The sequence below is a fragment of the Camelus bactrianus genome, chromosome 5, assembly GCF_048773025.1.
Source record: "Camelus bactrianus isolate YW-2024 breed Bactrian camel chromosome 5, ASM4877302v1, whole genome shotgun sequence".
Taxonomy (NCBI): domain Eukaryota; kingdom Metazoa; phylum Chordata; class Mammalia; order Artiodactyla; family Camelidae; genus Camelus; species Camelus bactrianus.
In genome coordinates this window covers 97,500,549-97,518,670 of record NC_133543.1, presented here as the reverse complement: position 1 = coordinate 97,518,670, position 18,122 = coordinate 97,500,549, and the positions used below count along the sequence as shown (strand labels likewise).

Sequence of the window (18,122 nt, the reverse complement as noted above, 5' to 3'; positions counted from 1 at the left end):
TCCAAATAAGTTTTTAAAATACCATGTTCATGGATAAGGACATATATTTATAACAATTTTTAATTATATTAGAAATTAGAGTAATTTTCAATTCTCCCCAAGTGGATCTATAGATTTAAAACAAGTCCAATAAAAACCTCGACAAATGTTTCATAGAACTTGATAAATTATTTCTAAAATGCATATGAAAACAAAGGGCCAAGAACAGTCATGGCACTGCTGCAGAAAGTCAAGGAAGGACTCTTGCACTGTCAGGTGTGTAAGTCTTGTTTTAAGTGTGGTTGTGACTCAAAGAATAGACCCAGTAGGACAGACTAGAAAGCCCAGAAATAGACCTTATACATACGGAAATTCAATCATTGCAGACACACACTGCACACCACAAACAGAACCAATGGTTATCCCTACCTCACAGCATGCCAGGGGATAAAAAGGGATTTTAAAATGTAATATACAAAACTTTAAAAGGAATGGAAGAAAACATAGGACAATCGCTCTTCATTCTTGGTATAGGAAGGATTTTGGAAACAAGATGCAAAAATCCCTAACCATAAAGGAAGAAGGATACATTTGACTACATTAAAATCAATAATTTCTGCTCATCAAAGAGAATACAAAGAAAGTGAGAAGACAAGCCACAAACTTGGCTAAGAGATTTGCACACATCAATGACAAAATACATAAAGACTATATAAAATATATAAAGAACTCCTGTAAGTCAATAAAAAAAAATGAAGCATCTAATAGAAAAATAGGCCAAAGAGCACAAATAGGCATTTCATAGGAAAAGTCCAACACACGTATGAAACTCAACACAATTTCCTAGTAATCAGGTAAATGAAAATTAAAACCAAAATGAAATACCATTTACTCTCAATCCATTGCCAAAAAATCCCAAGGGTTATTAATATTAAGTGTTGGCAAGAACTTGGAGCAGGGGGAACGTCTCTGCAGCACAGGTGGGAATGTAAATTGGTTCAACTCTTTATAAGAAACAATCTGGTAGAATTTTGTGAGTTAAACATTTGCGTACTGAGTGACCCACTGGTTCCCTTTTAAGGTGTATATGATAGGGAAACCCTTGCACGGGTGACCAGAAGCTTTGTAAAAGAAATGTCTACCAAAGCATTTTTCTTATAGTAAAAAATCAGAAAGATCCCAAATATTCATTGTTAGGAGAAGAGGTAATTAAACTGTATATCTACTTAATAGCCTGATACACTGCAGTTCAAATGAATTAAATACTACAGGCACCAATGTGGAAGAATCTTAGAAATATAAGGTTGGGGAGGAAAAACAAATCAGGGAATAATACATGTGTATTATTACTACTTTTATGATGGTCAAATCCAAGCAAAATTTCATGAGGGGTTCATAGAGCTGTGGTAGAGTTATAACACAAAGCACAGAAACTCAGGATAGGAGTTAACCTGGCTTGGTTAATTAATATAAGGAGATTGGCTAATATACGGAATGTTGATATATTTTCATGATTGTCTTTGGATCTAAGAATAGATGTACTTTTAACGTCCCTTAGAGGATATAGAGGTGGAAGCAGGGATGGAAAGAAGAGGCTGGGATGATGTAGGAGCCTCCGAACATGGGAGCCAACAAATCCTTGCATCCCTGAGCATGTAAGCTTCTCCCCACATCCAGAGGTGGTCCACTTCCCTTTCACTTAAATAGGGGCTAGTTTTGTGACTTGCTTTGACCAATAATGCATGGAAGTAATGTTCTGGAACTTCAGATTCCAGGCTTTAAAAAACAGGCAGCTTCAGCTTCCCCTCTTGGAGTTCAGGCGCCAAGCTGTAAGGAAAACCAGGGTATTGACTGGCGCCTGTTCCAAGCCATATCCTGGAAGGAAGGGGCCATTCTGGATGTGCCAGCTCAGCCAAGCTCCCAGTTGAATGCAAAGCAGGAGAGAGCAGGTAGCCCATGAGGGCTGACATCAGTTACCGTGGAACTCAGCCATCCCTGCAGAATTAAGTTCTGGGGTGCTTTGTTACACGGCAGCAAGGGGAGTGGTACATGTGAAGAATTCAGTGATACTGGCAGTCTTCTGCTTCATTAGTCAGCTGTCGGGTTCCAGACACACACTGGTTGTGCCTCATAGCTTACAAGCTAGTGATTGATGTACAGTATTCTGTACGTATTAAATGCTTCACAATATAAAATACGAAAAAACCTCTAGCTTACGCAGATTGTATCTACCTAGTTTTGATTTGTGTTTTCTATGTAACCGTGATTGAACATCTTTTCATGCTTAAGCAGTGTTCCATTTGAATTTCTCTGTGAACTGCATGCTCATATTCTTTGCCGCTTTATCTATTGGGTTATTCATTTTTTTTATCGATTTATAATAACTTTCATACTAAGAAAAATAGCCCTTTTATGTCCTATGTTTATAATCTCTCTCTCAGTTTGCCACTTACAAAACTTTTAACTTTGTGGTATATTCTGCTGTCTATAAATTCTAGTTTTTCATACTTCAAGTGATTATTGGTAGGTATCAAGCTTAAAGATTATCTCCTCCAAGATGCTCTTTTAAAGCATCTCTTCTCAAGTACTTTTATGGTTTCACTTCATACTTAAAAGCTTTGATCCACTCAGAATTAATTTTGTTAGAGGGACATAGGATCGAGGTTTTTTGTCAAAATGGCTAGCCAGTCATGCAATTAAAAAGAACCCACATGTCCCCCACTGACCTAAATTTCCTTGTATTTAAGTCAGCCTCTGAGCCCCCACATTGTTCTCCACTGACCTCGTCCTTTGCTACCCCAAACTCTTTAATTACAGTATTTTATGTTTAGTATCTGGAGACAGTTCCTCCCCCTTTTCAGGATTCACCTGGCTGCTCCCGCTGTTTACTTTGCCCAAAGAACTTAATGTGTCAGTTAAAAAATAAATTCTGTCGGCATTTTAATTGTGACTGCCTTGCATTTAGATTGGCAAATGTAACAAAACCCTACATCTTCCCAAGATTGCCTTTAGATCTGAGAACAAGGTGTATCTGCACTAACTTGTTGGATCTTTTGTGTCCCTCGCAGGATTACTGAGCCTGTGAGCCAAGGGTGTAGGCGCTCATCCTTGTCCCCAGGGCAGGACCCAGGTCCTACCTCTGCGGTCCACTCAACCAAGCCTCTGGGCAACTCCCACCCCCTCCTTCTCTGCAGAATGTGACCCTGTGACTCATGCCAAACCTCAGCTCAGCTCCACCAAGATGGTTATTAATTGCCCAGCAATTGTGGAGAACATGACACCGTCCTTGTGCTTAAGGACAAGCAATAATGATGTCATCTTCTGTGTAGAACTGAACAGGTGGTTTATAGGCGCTTAAAAGCAGCACGACCTTGGGCAAGTTGCTTCAGCTCTTCCGCCTTTTCCTACTCCTCTCGCCTGTAAAATGCAAATCTACCTGGACTGAGGGGAGAATGAAGGGGACATCTTGGTTCCTTGGCTGAACCAAGAGCAGGCCCACCTCTTTGGGGGCCAGAAGTCAAGGCCTGTGAGCTTCTCCTGCCTGCCTCCCCCTCCACGCCCACCTGCTCCTCTGACCCCAGGGACACCTGCCCAGCCTACAGGATGGAGGAGCACCCCTCACCCAGCCCGCACCCCACCTCCCGCCCACCGCCACCCACCACTCCCAAGTCAGAGTCAGAAGTCAAAGATTTTTATTGTTCTACAGACACTTCTGAAAAGAGATCTAATTGAGAAAATATACAAAGCACTTAAAAGTTTCATCTCCAGAGAGCACCTAGGTCTGACTGGAGGCGTCAGAGCCCTCCCCTTCAGGGCTCAGGGCTGAGAACAGGGTTAGCATATCGGATGATCAGTAAAAACATGCAGAAGTGAGAAGGAAAAGGAAAAAAAACCGCTGCATTCCCCCAGAGCAGAGGGGGACAGAATTTCAGAACAAAGAGGAGGCAGGGTGTGCAAGTACCAGGTGGCTCTCCCTCCCTTTCCCCCAGTGATCTTCTAAGACAGCTCTAAGCTGGAGAACGCAGTGAGCCCCACCTGCTCAGCAGGACCCACAGCCCCAAGTGCATCCCGGCTCAGTGCTCAGCAGGGCAGGGCTGCCTGTGGACAGGATGGGAAGAGACCCCCCACCTCCTGCCCATTTCTCTGTGGCTGTGGCTGCGGGGACCCCACTTGTGCTCCTGGGGGGCCAGGGCTGGGGGCCCTGGCTCCTCCCTTCTTTGGTTCCACCCGAACGATTGTGCTTGCCGGACTCATCCCACCCCCACCCCCAAATTCCAGGCTCCCGCTGGTGGGCTGAAGGCACTGACAGGAATCCTGGGGAGACCCCAGGACAGCCATCTTCCCTTGTGCTCTGGGTGGCTCCATCCTGGGGCACATTCCGCCACCCTCAGCTCAGGCCCCAGAATCGGAACAGAGGAGGAAGTGTACCGTGCAAGGAAAAGGCCTTTCGGGACTTTTCCAGCTGTGCAGACATTCCTGAACCCCACTCTACATCCCTCCCCCCGCCAGAACCCCAACATGCCTGGCCCTTCTGCCCAGCCCTTCTTCTTGGGCTGTCGGTGCAGCTGTGGGCCCGGCCCCCATGGACCTGACCTCCAGATGGTGGTCAAAGAAACCCCCTTGGGGCACCCCATCCATCCCCCAGACCGGGGAGGTCAGCAGAGGTGGAGGCCTTGAGAGGTCACAGCTCTGGTACAGGGAGGCGGGTAGGGCTAGAGAGAAACGGGGAGACACGTCACATCTATGGAAAAGTGTCCAAAATACAAGCTAAGCGAGGGGAAGGAGGGCCAGAGAGTGGCCGGAAGAGAAAAAGAAAGAGGGTGGGACGGGGCCTGGGGGAGGGGCCTTCACACCACGCCGCAGATGAGCGTCTCCACCACGAAGGTGTTCTCGAAGTGGCGGATGGCGTTGCAGTGCTTGGCCCCTCGTTTGTTGATCCCTGAGAGAGAACCGAGAAATCCCAGTAAGGCCTGTGTCCTGGCCCAGAACTGGCTGGGCCACAAAGGCCACCAGCCTTGGAGCCTTAGCAGGACCTCAGGCCCCCAGGGGAAAGCGGGAGGCCCAGGTAATGACACCCAGATTCACCCAGAGGCAGCGCAGTGAAGTGGTGTGAATTTAAGAGCTGGAGTCAGACCACCCAGCACGGCCACTTTCCTGCTGTGTGACCTCAGGAGTGTTTCTTAACCTCTCTGTGCCTCGGTTTCTTCATCTTTAAAAGGGGCAGCAGGAATAGTGATGATGCGGATGATGCTGCCTGCTTACACTCTCTTAGGAGACATAACGAATGTGAAGCAGGGCTCAACTAACACCAGCTGTTATCCTCACTGTTACTCTGAGCTCTCTGACAGCTGGTCTCCAGCTGTGCGGCCAGGCACTGCCAGAGGATGGCCATGGTTTGGAGCTTGGGGCAGGGGCCAAGGAGGGTGGAGCCCGCCACTCACGCCTCCGGGTGGCCCGGCGCCGCAGCCGGTAGGTGTCCTTCCCGTTGCACAGGTGGTAGATGAAGGAGCCCAGGGCCTCCTTGTCGCTGACGTGCTCCGTGACCACCATTTCCTCCTGGATGATGTACGTCTGCGGGAGGTAAGTCCCCCTCTGCAAAGGGAGCAGCCACAGTGGTAGGTCAGAACCAGGGCTCTCCTCCCGTGGTCCCCACTTGCCCACGCCCCTCATCACCATCCTGCTGATCACCTGAGCCAAGCTCCCCCCCGCCTGAAATGCCCATCCAACACCACCCTCCTCATCCAGAGGCCACACGGCTCGCCCTTCTGACATTCCGAGACACTTCCTGTTTGTGCCAAGTGCCTGCACCTGCACTGCTGTGAGTCACGCAGGTGTGCAAGCCTGGTCCCCATCCTCTGGGGACTGCTCCTCGGGGGCAGGGCCCCCATCTTCTCCCTGCACTGCTGACATGGGGTGACACGGAACTTGGCAGTGAATGCTAAGGAAGTTGGTTTCGAGGTTCTTCCGTAGTGAGGGAGGCCGAAGTGGAGGGTTAGGCGTTAACTTCGAATGTGGGAGAAGTGAGCAGGTGGGGGATCAACCTTTGATGCCCGGCCTAGCTGACCACAACATCGGGTCCCCCACCCCTGCCGCAGGAACCTCCCTTGTCCTGGCGTGGCCTCATGGGGGGGGACCAGCCACTGCCGAGGCCCCGCCCACCTTCACGTTCATGAGCAGCTCCCAAAAGTTGCGAGGGGGCAGCACGATGGTGGTGTTGAGCTCGATGACGTAGCACTTGTCCAGGGAGATGTCATGATAGGCGGTGAGACCCTGAGCAGGAGGAGGGGGCCACATCAGTCTACGCAGGCGAAAGCCTGGCCCTGGTGGGCTGTGCAAGGCACGAACCCCAGGGCACCCATGCGACGCTCCCAGATTCCTCAACACCTGGGTGGGGCTCCCTTCTCCTGCACCTCTCCTAGCCTGTTTGTAGAAGCTTCCACTCACCAGATGAAAACACCACCTGTTAAGTGTTTCAGTTGTTACAAGGATTCTTCTCAGGGGGGTCACACAGTTGAGGTTTGAAAAACACGGTAAGTGTCCCAACTGTCCATCTGATCAAACCTGCGCGGTCCAAACACCCCAGTGGACGGCCTGGACCCTCAGCAAGAGATGCTCCACCCCAGGCCCTGTGTGTGGCACCTCTGTAAGATGTCAACATGCAAACAGCTCAGTAAAAAGGTAACAATCTGCAGCTGTCAGGAGGCTGAGGAGAAAGTCAGACACGGCTAGTTCAGGTCCTGTGAGAGTCGCATTACCTATATGATAAAAGCTGTGTCTTTAAATCCCCGATGGACCTAAACCATAGACATCTACATCTACCACACAGTGTACATTACACAGTATGTACTTCAGGTTTAGACAAGGGACGTCGGCATTCTCCTTTTGCTCCTGTTCCTCTTCTCCTGGTGACTCTTGGTGGAAGGGGGGCTCTGGGTCCCTGGGTGCCCCCTCACCACCCCTGCCCCAGTCCCTGGCCAGCCTCACCCGCTGGAAGTCGTGGATGATGTCCGCGGGGTCGCCACCACCAAACTGGGGCACAGGGACGTTGATGCGCTCGTAGTTCTCCTCGAGGTAGATCTTCACGTCCTCCTCCAGCTCCATGCGCGTGCGGGCCTGGGAGGACAGGGAGTCCTCGTAGAGGACACCACAGTGGAAGAAGTTGTCTCGGGCCAGCTGAGCAAGGGTGGGTGGGAGGTGAGAGAAAGAGCGAGAAAGAGAGGGAGCCTGGTCACTCAGTGCCCTCGGCACAGCCACTGCTGCCTGCCCAACCACAGCAGGCTCTGAAGGCCTGGGGAAGCAGGCAGGGTGGGGCTGTGAGACCCATTTTACAGAAGGAGAAACCGAGAAACATGCCGAGTCAGGAAGGGTGAGCCAGGTCTGCCAGTTCCTAAAAGGAAGACACCTTTAGGCCTCAGTTTCCCCATCTGTAAAAAGACGAGAGCCCCTCAGGCTTCTTCTGGCCTCCAAGTCCGTGAGTCTACGGCTGTGAAATGGGGTGGATCTGCAGAGGCAAACACAGGGACTGTGGACAGGCGGAGCCCTGTGGGGTGCCACCCTCCGCTGCCACCAGAGGGTGCTCGCCTGCGCTTCCTGCCCTCTGCTGCGGGGTCCAGCACGGGAGGAAGAGGGAGGAGCTGAGAGGCAGCCCTGTTACTAGATTCTGGTGGTACCCCCCCACCCCCCGCAAGCTGCGTGTCCACTCTCTCACAAGTCCCGTCACCTTCCCTGGACCCCGTACCTCATGAGAAACCTTGATAAACATGGTGTATCCTATCTCGGGGGGCAGCCTAATCACTCCAACAGCACGGGTAGGGAGGCAGCCTGGCGTGACTGATAGGCACGTGACTGACTGACCAGGGACCGTGTGCCCCTCCCACTCCCCCAGGGGCTCCTCCAGATAGAGCAGGGACTGCTGGCCCTGGCCCGTGATAGGCAGAACTCCCCTTTCTCTGAGTGTCAGCTCTCCCAGGAGAGTGAATCATCACATATAAATCATACTGTCCCAGGGCCCAGACCCACAGGCTGCTCTGAGGTGGCCCTGTTCCCCAGGAATCCGGGTGGGGTGAGGAACCCCAGGAGGGCGTGAGTCGGGGCTGGGAGCAGAGGCTGCAACAGGAAAAGGCCCCAGAGGGCGCGTGGCTGGGAAAGAGAACCAGGGGCAGGTATGGAGCAGGCCATGGGGAATTGGAGCAGATGCTGAACAAAACGGGAAGTGAGTGGTGTGTGGGAGTGTGGTTTCACAGGGTAAGTCACATGGAACACAAACTCTTCAGTAATTTCCACTGCAGAAAAACTGGGTGACAACAAAGCGAAAGCCCAGTGCTAAAGGGTGGGAGGAGGTCACTTGGGTCATAAATGACTTGCAATTCTCAGCCTTCTTGTCACTGAGATTCCCCGTAAGTTGTGTTCATGGTTATTCTATTGAGCGACCTTTAACTGAACTACCTTCAGGTCTGAGAACTTGGTGGCACTGCCTCCCTCCCCAGGTCTGGGCTGATCACAAGGTCGCTGTGACCATGACCAGGTGTCTGGGCCAGCTTTGGGCCCAGATTGGCTGTGTGAGCAGATAACCAGGGTACAATCCTGGGCGAAGGCCGCCCTCACAGGAGGTGGAGGTGAATCTGTTTACAACCCACCCTCCACCTTTCAAGGTTTGTAGCCCAGATGTCCAGGCCCGGAATGGAATTCTTGAAAGCATGACCCGCAGGCATAGGGGCTGGACTCTCAAGGGATTGCAGAGATCCAAGTTCTGCTGGACCTGAGTTTCCGGTAATAGCGCCCTGGGGGTGACACTGTGGGAAGGAGCCTCAAGGGCCCAGACTCTAATCCTGGCTCCCCCATCACTGACTGTGTTCCTGGAAGAGCGCCCTGTCAAGCTCAGGTGTGTCTGAAGAACTAGGCAAGGACCCTCCTCCAGAGCCCATGGGAGTTGAGGCCGGGGCCCCAGTCCTGTATCCTGGACCGAGACCAGGGAGGGCGAGGATGCAGGTCTTCTGGGCTCCCCTGAGCACTCGTCCCACCTGGGGCTGCCCTCTCCTCACAACACCAAGCCCCTGGCTCTCAACAGCTCACACCTCCCGCTCCCACACCCTCACCCCTGACCCCCGCAAACACGCACACTTCCTTGCTTCTCTCTAAACGCCATTCTCTCTCGTCCCGGCCTCACCTGAGCGAGGAAGAAGTATCTGTAGATGTAGACGGAGGCGAACACGAGGCCCATGAGCAGCACGACCATGCCCATGGACAGGTAGCACACGCCGCCCACGGAGCCGCCCTTCTTGTAGCGGTGGTGGGGGGGCCGCTCCTCCTGTGGACAGCAGCACAGGGTCAGCAGGTGGTGGTCCCACCCCCCTGGGAATCCCCTTTCCCGAAGTGAGACATCTCCCCACCGGCTGGAGGGGAAGCCTCGGGGCAGAGGGAAGGGAGATGCTCAAAACACACAGAACATCATCTGGCAGGAAAGGAAAACATCGCCAGGGTCCCCCCAGCTCTTCTCATCTAAAGAGAAACGGACCCCCACCTTGAAGATGACCCATGGAGATCAAGCAAGCGTATTTTGAGTTACCCACACTATTAGTCCCCTTCATTATACCAGCTCTGACCACAGTAGGTTCTTTCAAACAGAGAGTGGGGAAGCACAGACGTGACCTTGGTGACTGTTCCAGGCCTAGGCACCTATAGGAACTGGGGTGCACTGGGCAGGCTGGAGCCACTGCTCTGGGCAATGGGGAGCCAGGGAAGGCTTCTGAAGTAGGAAGTGACAAGATCCACCTGCAGGCTGGAGCGGTCACTGACTGATGGGGACAGGGCTCCTGGAAGCCCACAGGGTCTGGGCAGGGGTGCTTGTCCCCTCAGGCCACACCGGGCAGGGCTCAGCCAGCCACGACAGTGATGGCATCACCCAGGCACTGGCTGGGAGCGTCAAGCAGGCTGTCAGGAGTGGAAACTGTAGGGTGAAGTCTGGAGGCTTCTGGAAGCCAGGGCGCCTCTGCCAGGAGGGAAACGTGGCTGTGGCAGCGGCAGCTGCCGGCAGGGAGGCCAGGGCAGGAGGTTCCTGGAAAAAAACCTGCTCTGGGGAGCCATGCTTGGTTTCGGGACAGTAGCTGCAGGGCTGCCAAGAAGCAGCCAGCCAGCCTGACCCAGCTCCAGTCCACACACATCTGGGCCAGTGGCTGGAAGGTGTGTGTGTAAAACTCAGTAACCCTGCGCTCCCTGGAGCACTGGACCAGGAGTCTAGTGACTCGGGCTCTTAACCAGCTGTGTGTGGCCTTGGCCACCCCTCATCTTTATGCCTGTCCTCCCAGCCACCCCTGCCCTAATGCAGGCCTCATTCATCCTGGAGATGTCTCCAAGGCCCCAGGCCTGTCTCTGCCTACAGAGCCCACCCTCTTCCGTGATGCAGCCGGGAGAGGTTAGAGGCCAGTCCCAGCTCCCCTCCCCCACCACTTAAGGGGCTGAGGCAGAGCTGGGGAAGGGGGGAGCTCCAGCCCAGAGCCTGCACCTTCTCACTCCAGCTCTGCCACTGTCCACTCAGCCCTCTTTGTGCCGTGTTTCCATTCTCCCTTCATCCTGGAGCAGGTGGTAGGAAGGTAGGGACACAGTTCAGGTCCAAGTTACCCAGGACAGGCCCTTATCCTCAGTTCAGCAAAGGGGGCCCAGACTGGTAGGGGTCGGGTGCAGGGCCTGCTGTGTCCCTCAGGTCCCGCCCCTTTGCTTAGGGCACATGGGGGTGTGGGGCCTGGGCCTGAGGGAGCAGAGGGCCATCCCATCAGAGGGGCTGATACCTCCCCGCTTGTGGTTCTCCCAAACCCCTTTCCCGAGGAAAATGGCAGAAAATGCCTGAAGGACTCTCCCCCTCACTGCGCACACCTACTGCCAGGCCAGCAGCCCCTAGTCTCCAGCACCAAGGGATGCAGGCTGGAGAGGAACCTTGGCCCATCCTGCTCCCCCTTACAGGCCTGGGGCCTCTCCCAACCCTGGCCCTGCTGCAGGGGTCCTGTAATCGAAACCAGAGAAGCAAGCTGGTGAGACCACCCACCTGGCTGCCATCTCCTCGGCTCCCTGGGGGCACTATGCAAGGTCACTAGCACACGTGACCACTGCCCACAGGGCCCTGAGGGATGGCCGTCAGCCAGAATGGGTTGGGGGCTGCAATGGCATTGATTTTCCAGTGGGCTCCCAGGAGCAGCCCAGGACCTGGCGACCCGATGGCCAAGCTCTGCCAGGGTCTCACAAGGAACAAGCTATCCAGAGGCTCCAGCTATTGTGAGTGGGTCCAAAGGAGAGGTGGGTGACCAGGAAGACAGGCCAAGCACTGCACCTGCTCTGAATCCTGCCCTAAGGGCAGGACGTATATTTTATTGGACTGCAGGGACTCAGAAGCCCCATTATGGGCTGAGATCCATGAGTGGGAAGCACCCAGCCCCCTGACCTTCCACAGGTCCTCCTGTGAAATGTGAACAGACTCTTCCTGCCAGGGTTTTGTCAGGATTAAAGGATACAAAGACCCTGAAAGCCCTTTATAAAGGATAAAGTGCTAGATAAAAATAGCAGAACCTTTATCAGCTAAACCTTTCCTTTTTAGGGCCACCACCGAGCCAGCTGTTGAAGCTGCACTGTGGCCAAGTTTTGCTCCTGTGTTTGTTGGGGAAAACCAGAGAAGCAGGCTTGTGAGAACTGCCTTTAAAAAACAAAACAAAACAAAACAAAACAAAACAAACACCAAAAAAACTCAATAGGCTACAAAGCAAGAGCCCCAAGGTCTGCTCCACAATGTAAGTTCACGGACAAGGTGAGACCTACTAGCTTTACAGCGGCCTTTCTGGGCCCAGGCTGGGTCAGGTGCTTCTAAGTGCCTGGGGGAGGGGCTGGGCAGGCGGAAGAGCGGGGAAAGGGAAGGTCAGTGAGGACAGGGGAGGGAAGAGAGGCCGCAGCTGAAGGGAGGAGAGGCCACCATTACTGAGAAAGAGTCTCCAGTCAGGACCCCGGGACGCCACCCTGTGTCCTCACAGGTCTCTGTGGTGGACCCCCACCTTTCCTAGACATGCAGCAGGTAAGTGGCTTCCTATCTGGTCCCTACAGACCCCCACCGAGTGCACACCCCTGGCTCACACCCTGCTCCCCTTCCGACCCAACACATTTGGCCTGCAGGGGCCAAACCCCCAGAAGCATCACGGAGCAGCAGGGGTGGAAGGGAAAGCAGGCCCAGAGGCTGCTAGGAGGCCGACTGGAAATCACAGAGACTCTGCTTTGAGACAAACGCTCTGGAACAGAAAGAGCCACACAGGGGAGGCCCCTGAATCCTGCCTGGAGCTCCCCGTGCCTGCACCTTCAGCCCCTTGCAGCAGCCCTGAGGCCCCTGGGAGCACGCAGTCAGCCTGGGCTGGAAAATCCCTGGCTGCACAGCTCACCCAGGATGATGGCCGAGGAGCCTGCTTCCCGAAGCCCTTAAGCTGCTTCACCTGTCATGCTGAAGCCCCAGGAAAACACAGCTCCCAAGTGGAGCAGTTACTCACAGCTGGGCATCTGGGGGGCTTCCACTGAGAGAAAGCAGAAAAATAGTGATACTGTTTCCATGGCAACTGAGCATCCTGAGAAACATGCCTTGCTGTGCATGCCTCTGGGGCACCTGGGCCACATGTCCGGGGACCTAGGAGGGGCCCGGGCCTTGGCCTGCCTGTTTCAGGAGTCTGCAGGGCTCTCATTAAATGATTTAGTAAAGCCAGCGACGAAAGAGTCAGGGGGAACCCTGCCAACAGAAGCATTAACTCTGAAGACTCCCCGGCTTAGGGAGAAAGCTCACCCACCTTCCCTCCGTGGCAATGTCCAAATTAACTGCAAGCAGATTAAACTACAGTGGCAGGCTGCTCGGAGGAAGCTAGCACAGGCGCCAGAAATACACTCATGGCAGGCCCAGGCTGGTGGCGGGCTCCCACCTCAGCTCACCGGCACCACTCCCCCTCCTCAGCCTCTTCCTCTCCCAGGCTGCAGAACACAGAGGCAAGGGCACCAGGGAGGGAGGGAGGGAAGGAGGGAGTGTGTGTGTGAGTGAGACAGACAGAAGCCTGGAGAGGTGGGGGGACTGGGTAAATGCCCTCCGCCCACCGAGCACGCAGAGGTGTGGTCAGAAGTACAGACATCAGCTAGGTAAACGCGGACAGGGCACCATGAACTCACCATCAGTGAAACCCCACTCCTGTCGTGTGACCCAGTGGTGCCCACAGTGCAGGCCTGGGGAGGAAGAAGGGTATGGACCAGAGAACAGCCCTGCACAGCCGGGGTAGATTCCCTCTGCTAATTCTTTCTATTCCATTCCCAACAGTCAAGATGAGACCCCAGAGAACAAAGGTTCGGGGGGCGAGGAGCACAGCTGCTGCTGGAAGCTCTCCTAGGGGAGACGCAACTCGGAGATGCTGCAGGGGCTGTGCTTCCGTGATCTTACCATAAAGATTTTTTTATGGTAAGAGAAACTCATCCCTTCGTGGCAATCTGCTGACAGCCTTGAATCATGCAAGGAGGGGCCGAAAGGAGGACAGAAAAGAAAGGGAAATGAGAGAGAAGGCAGAAAAGTCACTGGGGCACAAGTCCAAAAGCCAGAGCCCCTTGGGGAAGTCCCAGGGCAGGCGAGGCATGGCCGCCGAAGTTCCTACACCACCACAGGGGCAGGACCGCCCATTCACCAAGATCCTCTTGGCCCAGCCCTCAGGGCCCATGGGTATGGGGCACTGGGGCAGCAGGGCTCCAGGCCCCACCAGATCCACTCTCCTGGCTGGCAGGGGTCCCTCCCCCAACCACTCCAGGAGACCCAGCTCCTTCCTGCCAAGGGCCTGAGGCCAGGAGGTGGAAAGTGAAATCTGATCCCAGGTATGCGGGCTGGGGGAGGGGGTGACACAGGGGCCATTAATCAAAGGCAAAAGCCAAGGAGAAAATTACAGCGCTGAGAAGATGACTACTGAACATGGTTCTCTCTTCTTGTGGCGCCTCCAACCTGACTGTTCGAGTCTGTACACGCCCACACCTGCCTGTGTGTGTGTGTGTGTGTGCGTGAGTGCACACGCGTGCGCGCATACACAAAGACACGGGCAGATAGTAGGGACAGGGGAACTGGGCTGAGAGTTGCAGGGCTGGCCGGTAGGCCTCCAAAGGGGAAGAATGATCCGGCTAGAGTGCTAAGAGGGGGTGCTTCCCGTCCAGCCCACTTTCCAAGCTGACTTCCCGCCAGCTGCCCATCAGCGCTGGCTTCTTATTATCTCAGAGACAAGCACCACGTGGGGAGGGTGGGCAGCTGGAGGCCCAGCTGGGGCCCCACCCCCATCCCTTCCCAGCCCACCGAGGCACTTCCTTCCAGCAGCAGGTCTGGGACAAAATCCTCCTTGTTTCAGTTTTACTCAGAAGCCGGGGGAGGCCCACTGTGCTGGTGCTGCTGCTGTGGCTGCCCTCCCCTAGCCCCCCGGGGCGGGCATACAGGTTGACATTTTATTATGACAGCTAGAGGGTGGCTCACTGCTGAAAGGCACTCACAAGACTCTGTTCATTGAGTGGTCCTTCCAGAGCTTGAAATCTTATTTTTGAGTGCAGTTCAGTAGCCAAGGAAGGTTCTAGGGTCGCCCCCAGCCAGAAGAGACCTTCTAATCAGCTTTCCTCTCACACGCCCATCAGCAGGGGACAAACCCAAATGCCCTCTCTTAAAGAAGCAGCTCCCGGGAACTCCTAGCCTGCCTGCCTGTCCCTGGCTGGTGTCCTGGGCTACTGTGAATGCTGGGCGCCTGATGTGTTTACCGCAGGAGGAGGAGGCAGGAGTGGGGGGCTTGCTCCACACCCCGCACACGTGGAAAATGTGCCCACTGGCCAGGCGAGGCCACAAGAAGCTCAGAGAGGTCAATTCTCTTCACAAGCCTCCAATTCCAGCAGGTGACTGGCAGGGCCAACGTGTGACACCCAAAAGCCTCCTCTGATCACCTCAGGGCGGGTGAGCTGTGGAAGTTTACTAACAAGCAGATCTGTCCTAAAGGTGCTGGGATTTTAATCCTCCTTCTGGGGCCCCATCGCTCCCCCTTGCCCATTAAGAGAGCGGGGTGGGGGAGTTTTAGGGGGGAAATCCTGCCTAACTAATCAGGTCTGGGGAGGAGGCGCACTCAGCTGGCTTCAGACCATTGCAAACAGCACCAGGAAGATGTTGATGTTTCCATTTCACGCTGTGCGAGGGGAGAGAGGACGGTTTAAGAGAGGACGCTTGATTCTGGAGCCAGAAGCTGGATGTCAGTTACAGCCAAGGCTGCATCTACCATCGCGCGGCTGCTACCAGAAAATGTGCCACTCCTGAGAAATTCGGCAGACCTTCTAACGGGAGTTTGAATTACATCCTCGACTGTCTGGCTGGTCCTCCCTCCTGCCAGAATCCTATAGCTCTCAGAAGCAGGGTCCAGTTTTCTGGGCCTTGGGAGAAGTACTTGGGATCCCATCCTGGCACCCTACAGGGGCTGGGTGCAAGGGAGGAAGAAGGCTTGAAGAACCCCTTTCAAACTTTTAAAGCTGCAGGCCACGCCTTCAAATGTGGAGTATCCCCTCAGCATCTAAGCTGAGAAGACAGAGCTGCTCTGGTGGGGGTTGCTATGCAACCCCCAAACCAGACCCGGTGGCCACTGATGCTGCAGTGACCACACCAGGGCAAGGAGGCTCGCTAAGGCTCTTCCTGGAATTCTATGCTCAGTCTTTGCTCTAGCTGTGACACCCACCTCTGAGTCCCCTCTCCAGCGTCCCCTTTTCCAGGGCACAGGTAATCCGGCAGCATCTCCTCACCGCCGACTGCCCCCCCACCCCCCGCCCCCACCTCAAGGTTTAGTCTGAGCAGTCAACTTGGGGAGGGGCCTTGGTGCTGTGGAAGACTCCTCAGAAGCTAGCAACGGAAAGAGAGAGGGAGAGAACTCCTGTTTCGATGGGGGGGGGGGGCGCCGGCGGGTGCTTGGTGCGCTCCAAGACCGCCAGGGGCGACGGCCGCGAAGGCCCCTTTGCTGGGGCACTATAAAGCTTGGCCGGACCAGCTCTCCTTCCCCTCCTTGCCCGCCACGCGTCCTGCCCCCTCGGGGCCCTCCCCCGGTCAGACTCCACGCAGCTCAGACAGTTCTCCACGGCGGAAATGCCTCCTCTCCCCACGGCTGGAGGGAAAGGGGAGGAAGGGGAGGACGCTGCCCCCACAAAGCGCAACCTGGATGCGGGAGGGCCCCCGGGCAGCGGAGGGGCATCCCCGCCGTGTGGAGGGGGTAGCCCAGAGGGAGAGCGAACGAGGAGAGGAAGGAAGAGGAGAGCTGGGAGGCCCAGACGGCGGGGGGCGGGGTGGGCTCAGGGCACCCAGACTCGTAACTCGAATCTCGAATCCCGGACTTGTGGCCAGGCCGGTTCTGGTTTATTTCCATTTCATGTTTCATCGCTTTAAATCTGGTCCACAAATTCAGGTGCACACTAGCAGCCCATCCTTCGTCCCCGGCAGTCCCCGGTTTGGGACGAAATCAATAGTCCCTCCCCCTTCGTTGGCACCAGACCCCCTCCCCTCATTCCCCACCAATCACAACCCACCGCCCTACTTTGGGGAAACAATGTCCAACCCTTCTCCCATCCCCCACCTGGGGAATCGACTCGCGGCCCCTCCTCCTTGATTGGAACCAGACGCACACACCCCCACCAACATTCCTCGAACTTCCTCGGACCAGCCCCCTCCCCGTATTTTGGGGCCAGGCGTCTAGGGCCCCCCTCCACTTTTGGAAGAGACCTCGAGCGCTTCCCCACCTGGCATCTTCGACTCGGACCCCCACTCACTCTTCAGACTTATGCTTTTGACTCCTTAAGGGGACAGGACCCAAGCCCCCTCCCCACTTTGGGATCGATGACCCATTCCTGACTCCCACCCCCGCTCCGCTCTAGGCTCCGGGATCCCAGTGCGCCTCGGGCAGTTGCCGGAACCGGCAAGGCGCGCTTTGGTCCCCCGCCCCCCATCTGAACAAATCCCAGCCCCTCTCACCCGAGCCGGCGTCAGCAGGATCTCGGCGGCCGGGGCGGGGGCCGGGGCAGAGGCCGAGGCCGAAGCCTTGTCGGCCTTGTCGCCCTTGATGCCGGCCACCGCGGGCTGGAAGCTGATCTTCACCATGGCTGCGACGGACCGCGCGTCCGCTCTGCAGCCTCTGACCGTGCAGCCTCTCTCAGTGCAACCTCTCTCTGTGCCACCACCGCTCCGCGCTCTGCAGGCACCGGAAGTTTGGATCCTTTTCGCGTCCTTTTCTCTAACCCCACCCCCAGCCCTCCCCGCCCCCGCCCCAATAAGGGAGGGCCTTGGCTCCTGCCGCGCCTGCGCCCCCTTCCCGCCTGAGGGGCTTGCAGTGACCCCTACCGGGCGCGCTGCTCCGACCCGGGGAAGTCTGAAGTTCCCGCAACCACTCATTCAGTAACTCCATCCATCCATCCATCCATCCATCCATCCATCCATCCATCCATCCATCCATCCAATCAGACATGGACTCAACCCCCTTCGCAGCCTTATCCCTTCCATCTGCCTCTCCAAGACCAGCATCCCCAGAATATACAATCTTTGTTAAAATCGTGTTTGCCAGGCAAATGCATCTTCTAGACCTGTTCCACATTTCCTCTACCCCACTTCATACCATCCTCTTTGGAAATGCTGGAGCCCTCACTGTACATGCTCCCACCGCTCCCTCCTCCCAGTCCCTCTTCCGACCTGTCCTGGGCCCTGGGAGGAGGTGTCAAGGCCAGGTGCCTAACTACTTGCCTTTGTCCCGCATCCTGCATCCATCCACACCGGCTTCATTCTCCATCATTCTTTTCCCTTCATCATTCATTCCTGCAGAACCTTCCTGAGAGCCCTCACGGGGAGCATGCGGAGAACACTGGGAGTAGAGAAAGGAAAGCAGCCCCTGCTCTTTGGCGCTCTTGTGTTAGCTGTGGCCTCAGTTACTGAGTGAAGGGTCCTGTTGCCCATTTCTTACCCATCCAGGAGGATTATGGCAAGTGTAATGGGAAGATCTGCAGGGCAGTGTGTCTGGAGACTCAATCCTTCTCTTACTGGGGAGGCCTTGGAGCTGCTTGGCCACGCCCTTTCCCGTAACTCCTCCCACTCCTCCATCAACTCAGTTGAG

General features: G+C 55.1%; 1 protein-coding gene across 1 annotated transcript; it reads right to left on the bottom strand.

Moving 5' to 3' along the window:
- Positions 1-4,776: 4,776 nt before the first annotated feature.
- On the bottom strand, positions 4,777-17,239 carry ITM2C (integral membrane protein 2C). The gene is made up of 6 exons (XM_010956037.2): positions 16,994-17,239; positions 9,146-9,286; positions 6,964-7,152; positions 6,139-6,249; positions 5,421-5,571; positions 4,777-4,918 (listed from the first exon to the last, which is right to left on the bottom strand). Exons 1-6 carry the CDS (start codon positions 17,117-17,119, stop codon positions 4,827-4,829), a joined length of 810 nt encoding a protein of 269 aa, XP_010954339.1. The 5' UTR covers positions 17,120-17,239; the 3' UTR covers positions 4,777-4,826.
- Between the last annotated feature and the right edge of the window lie 883 nt (positions 17,240-18,122).

Bases quoted from the DNA above. Each gene is read 5' to 3' on its own strand.
- ITM2C (XM_010956037.2), bottom strand. From the start codon at position 17,119: ATGGTGAAGATCAGCTTCCAGCCCGCGGTGGCCGGCATCAAGGGCGAC. The intron at 7,153-9,145 runs GTGAGGCCGGGA...ACCCTTGCTCAG, and splicing joins GATACTTCTTCCTCGCTCAG to CTGGCCCGAGACAACTTCTT. The intron at 5,572-6,138 runs GTGGGCGGGGCC...CTCCCTTTGCAG, and splicing joins AGCTGCTCATGAACGTGAAG to AGGGGGACTTACCTCCCGCA.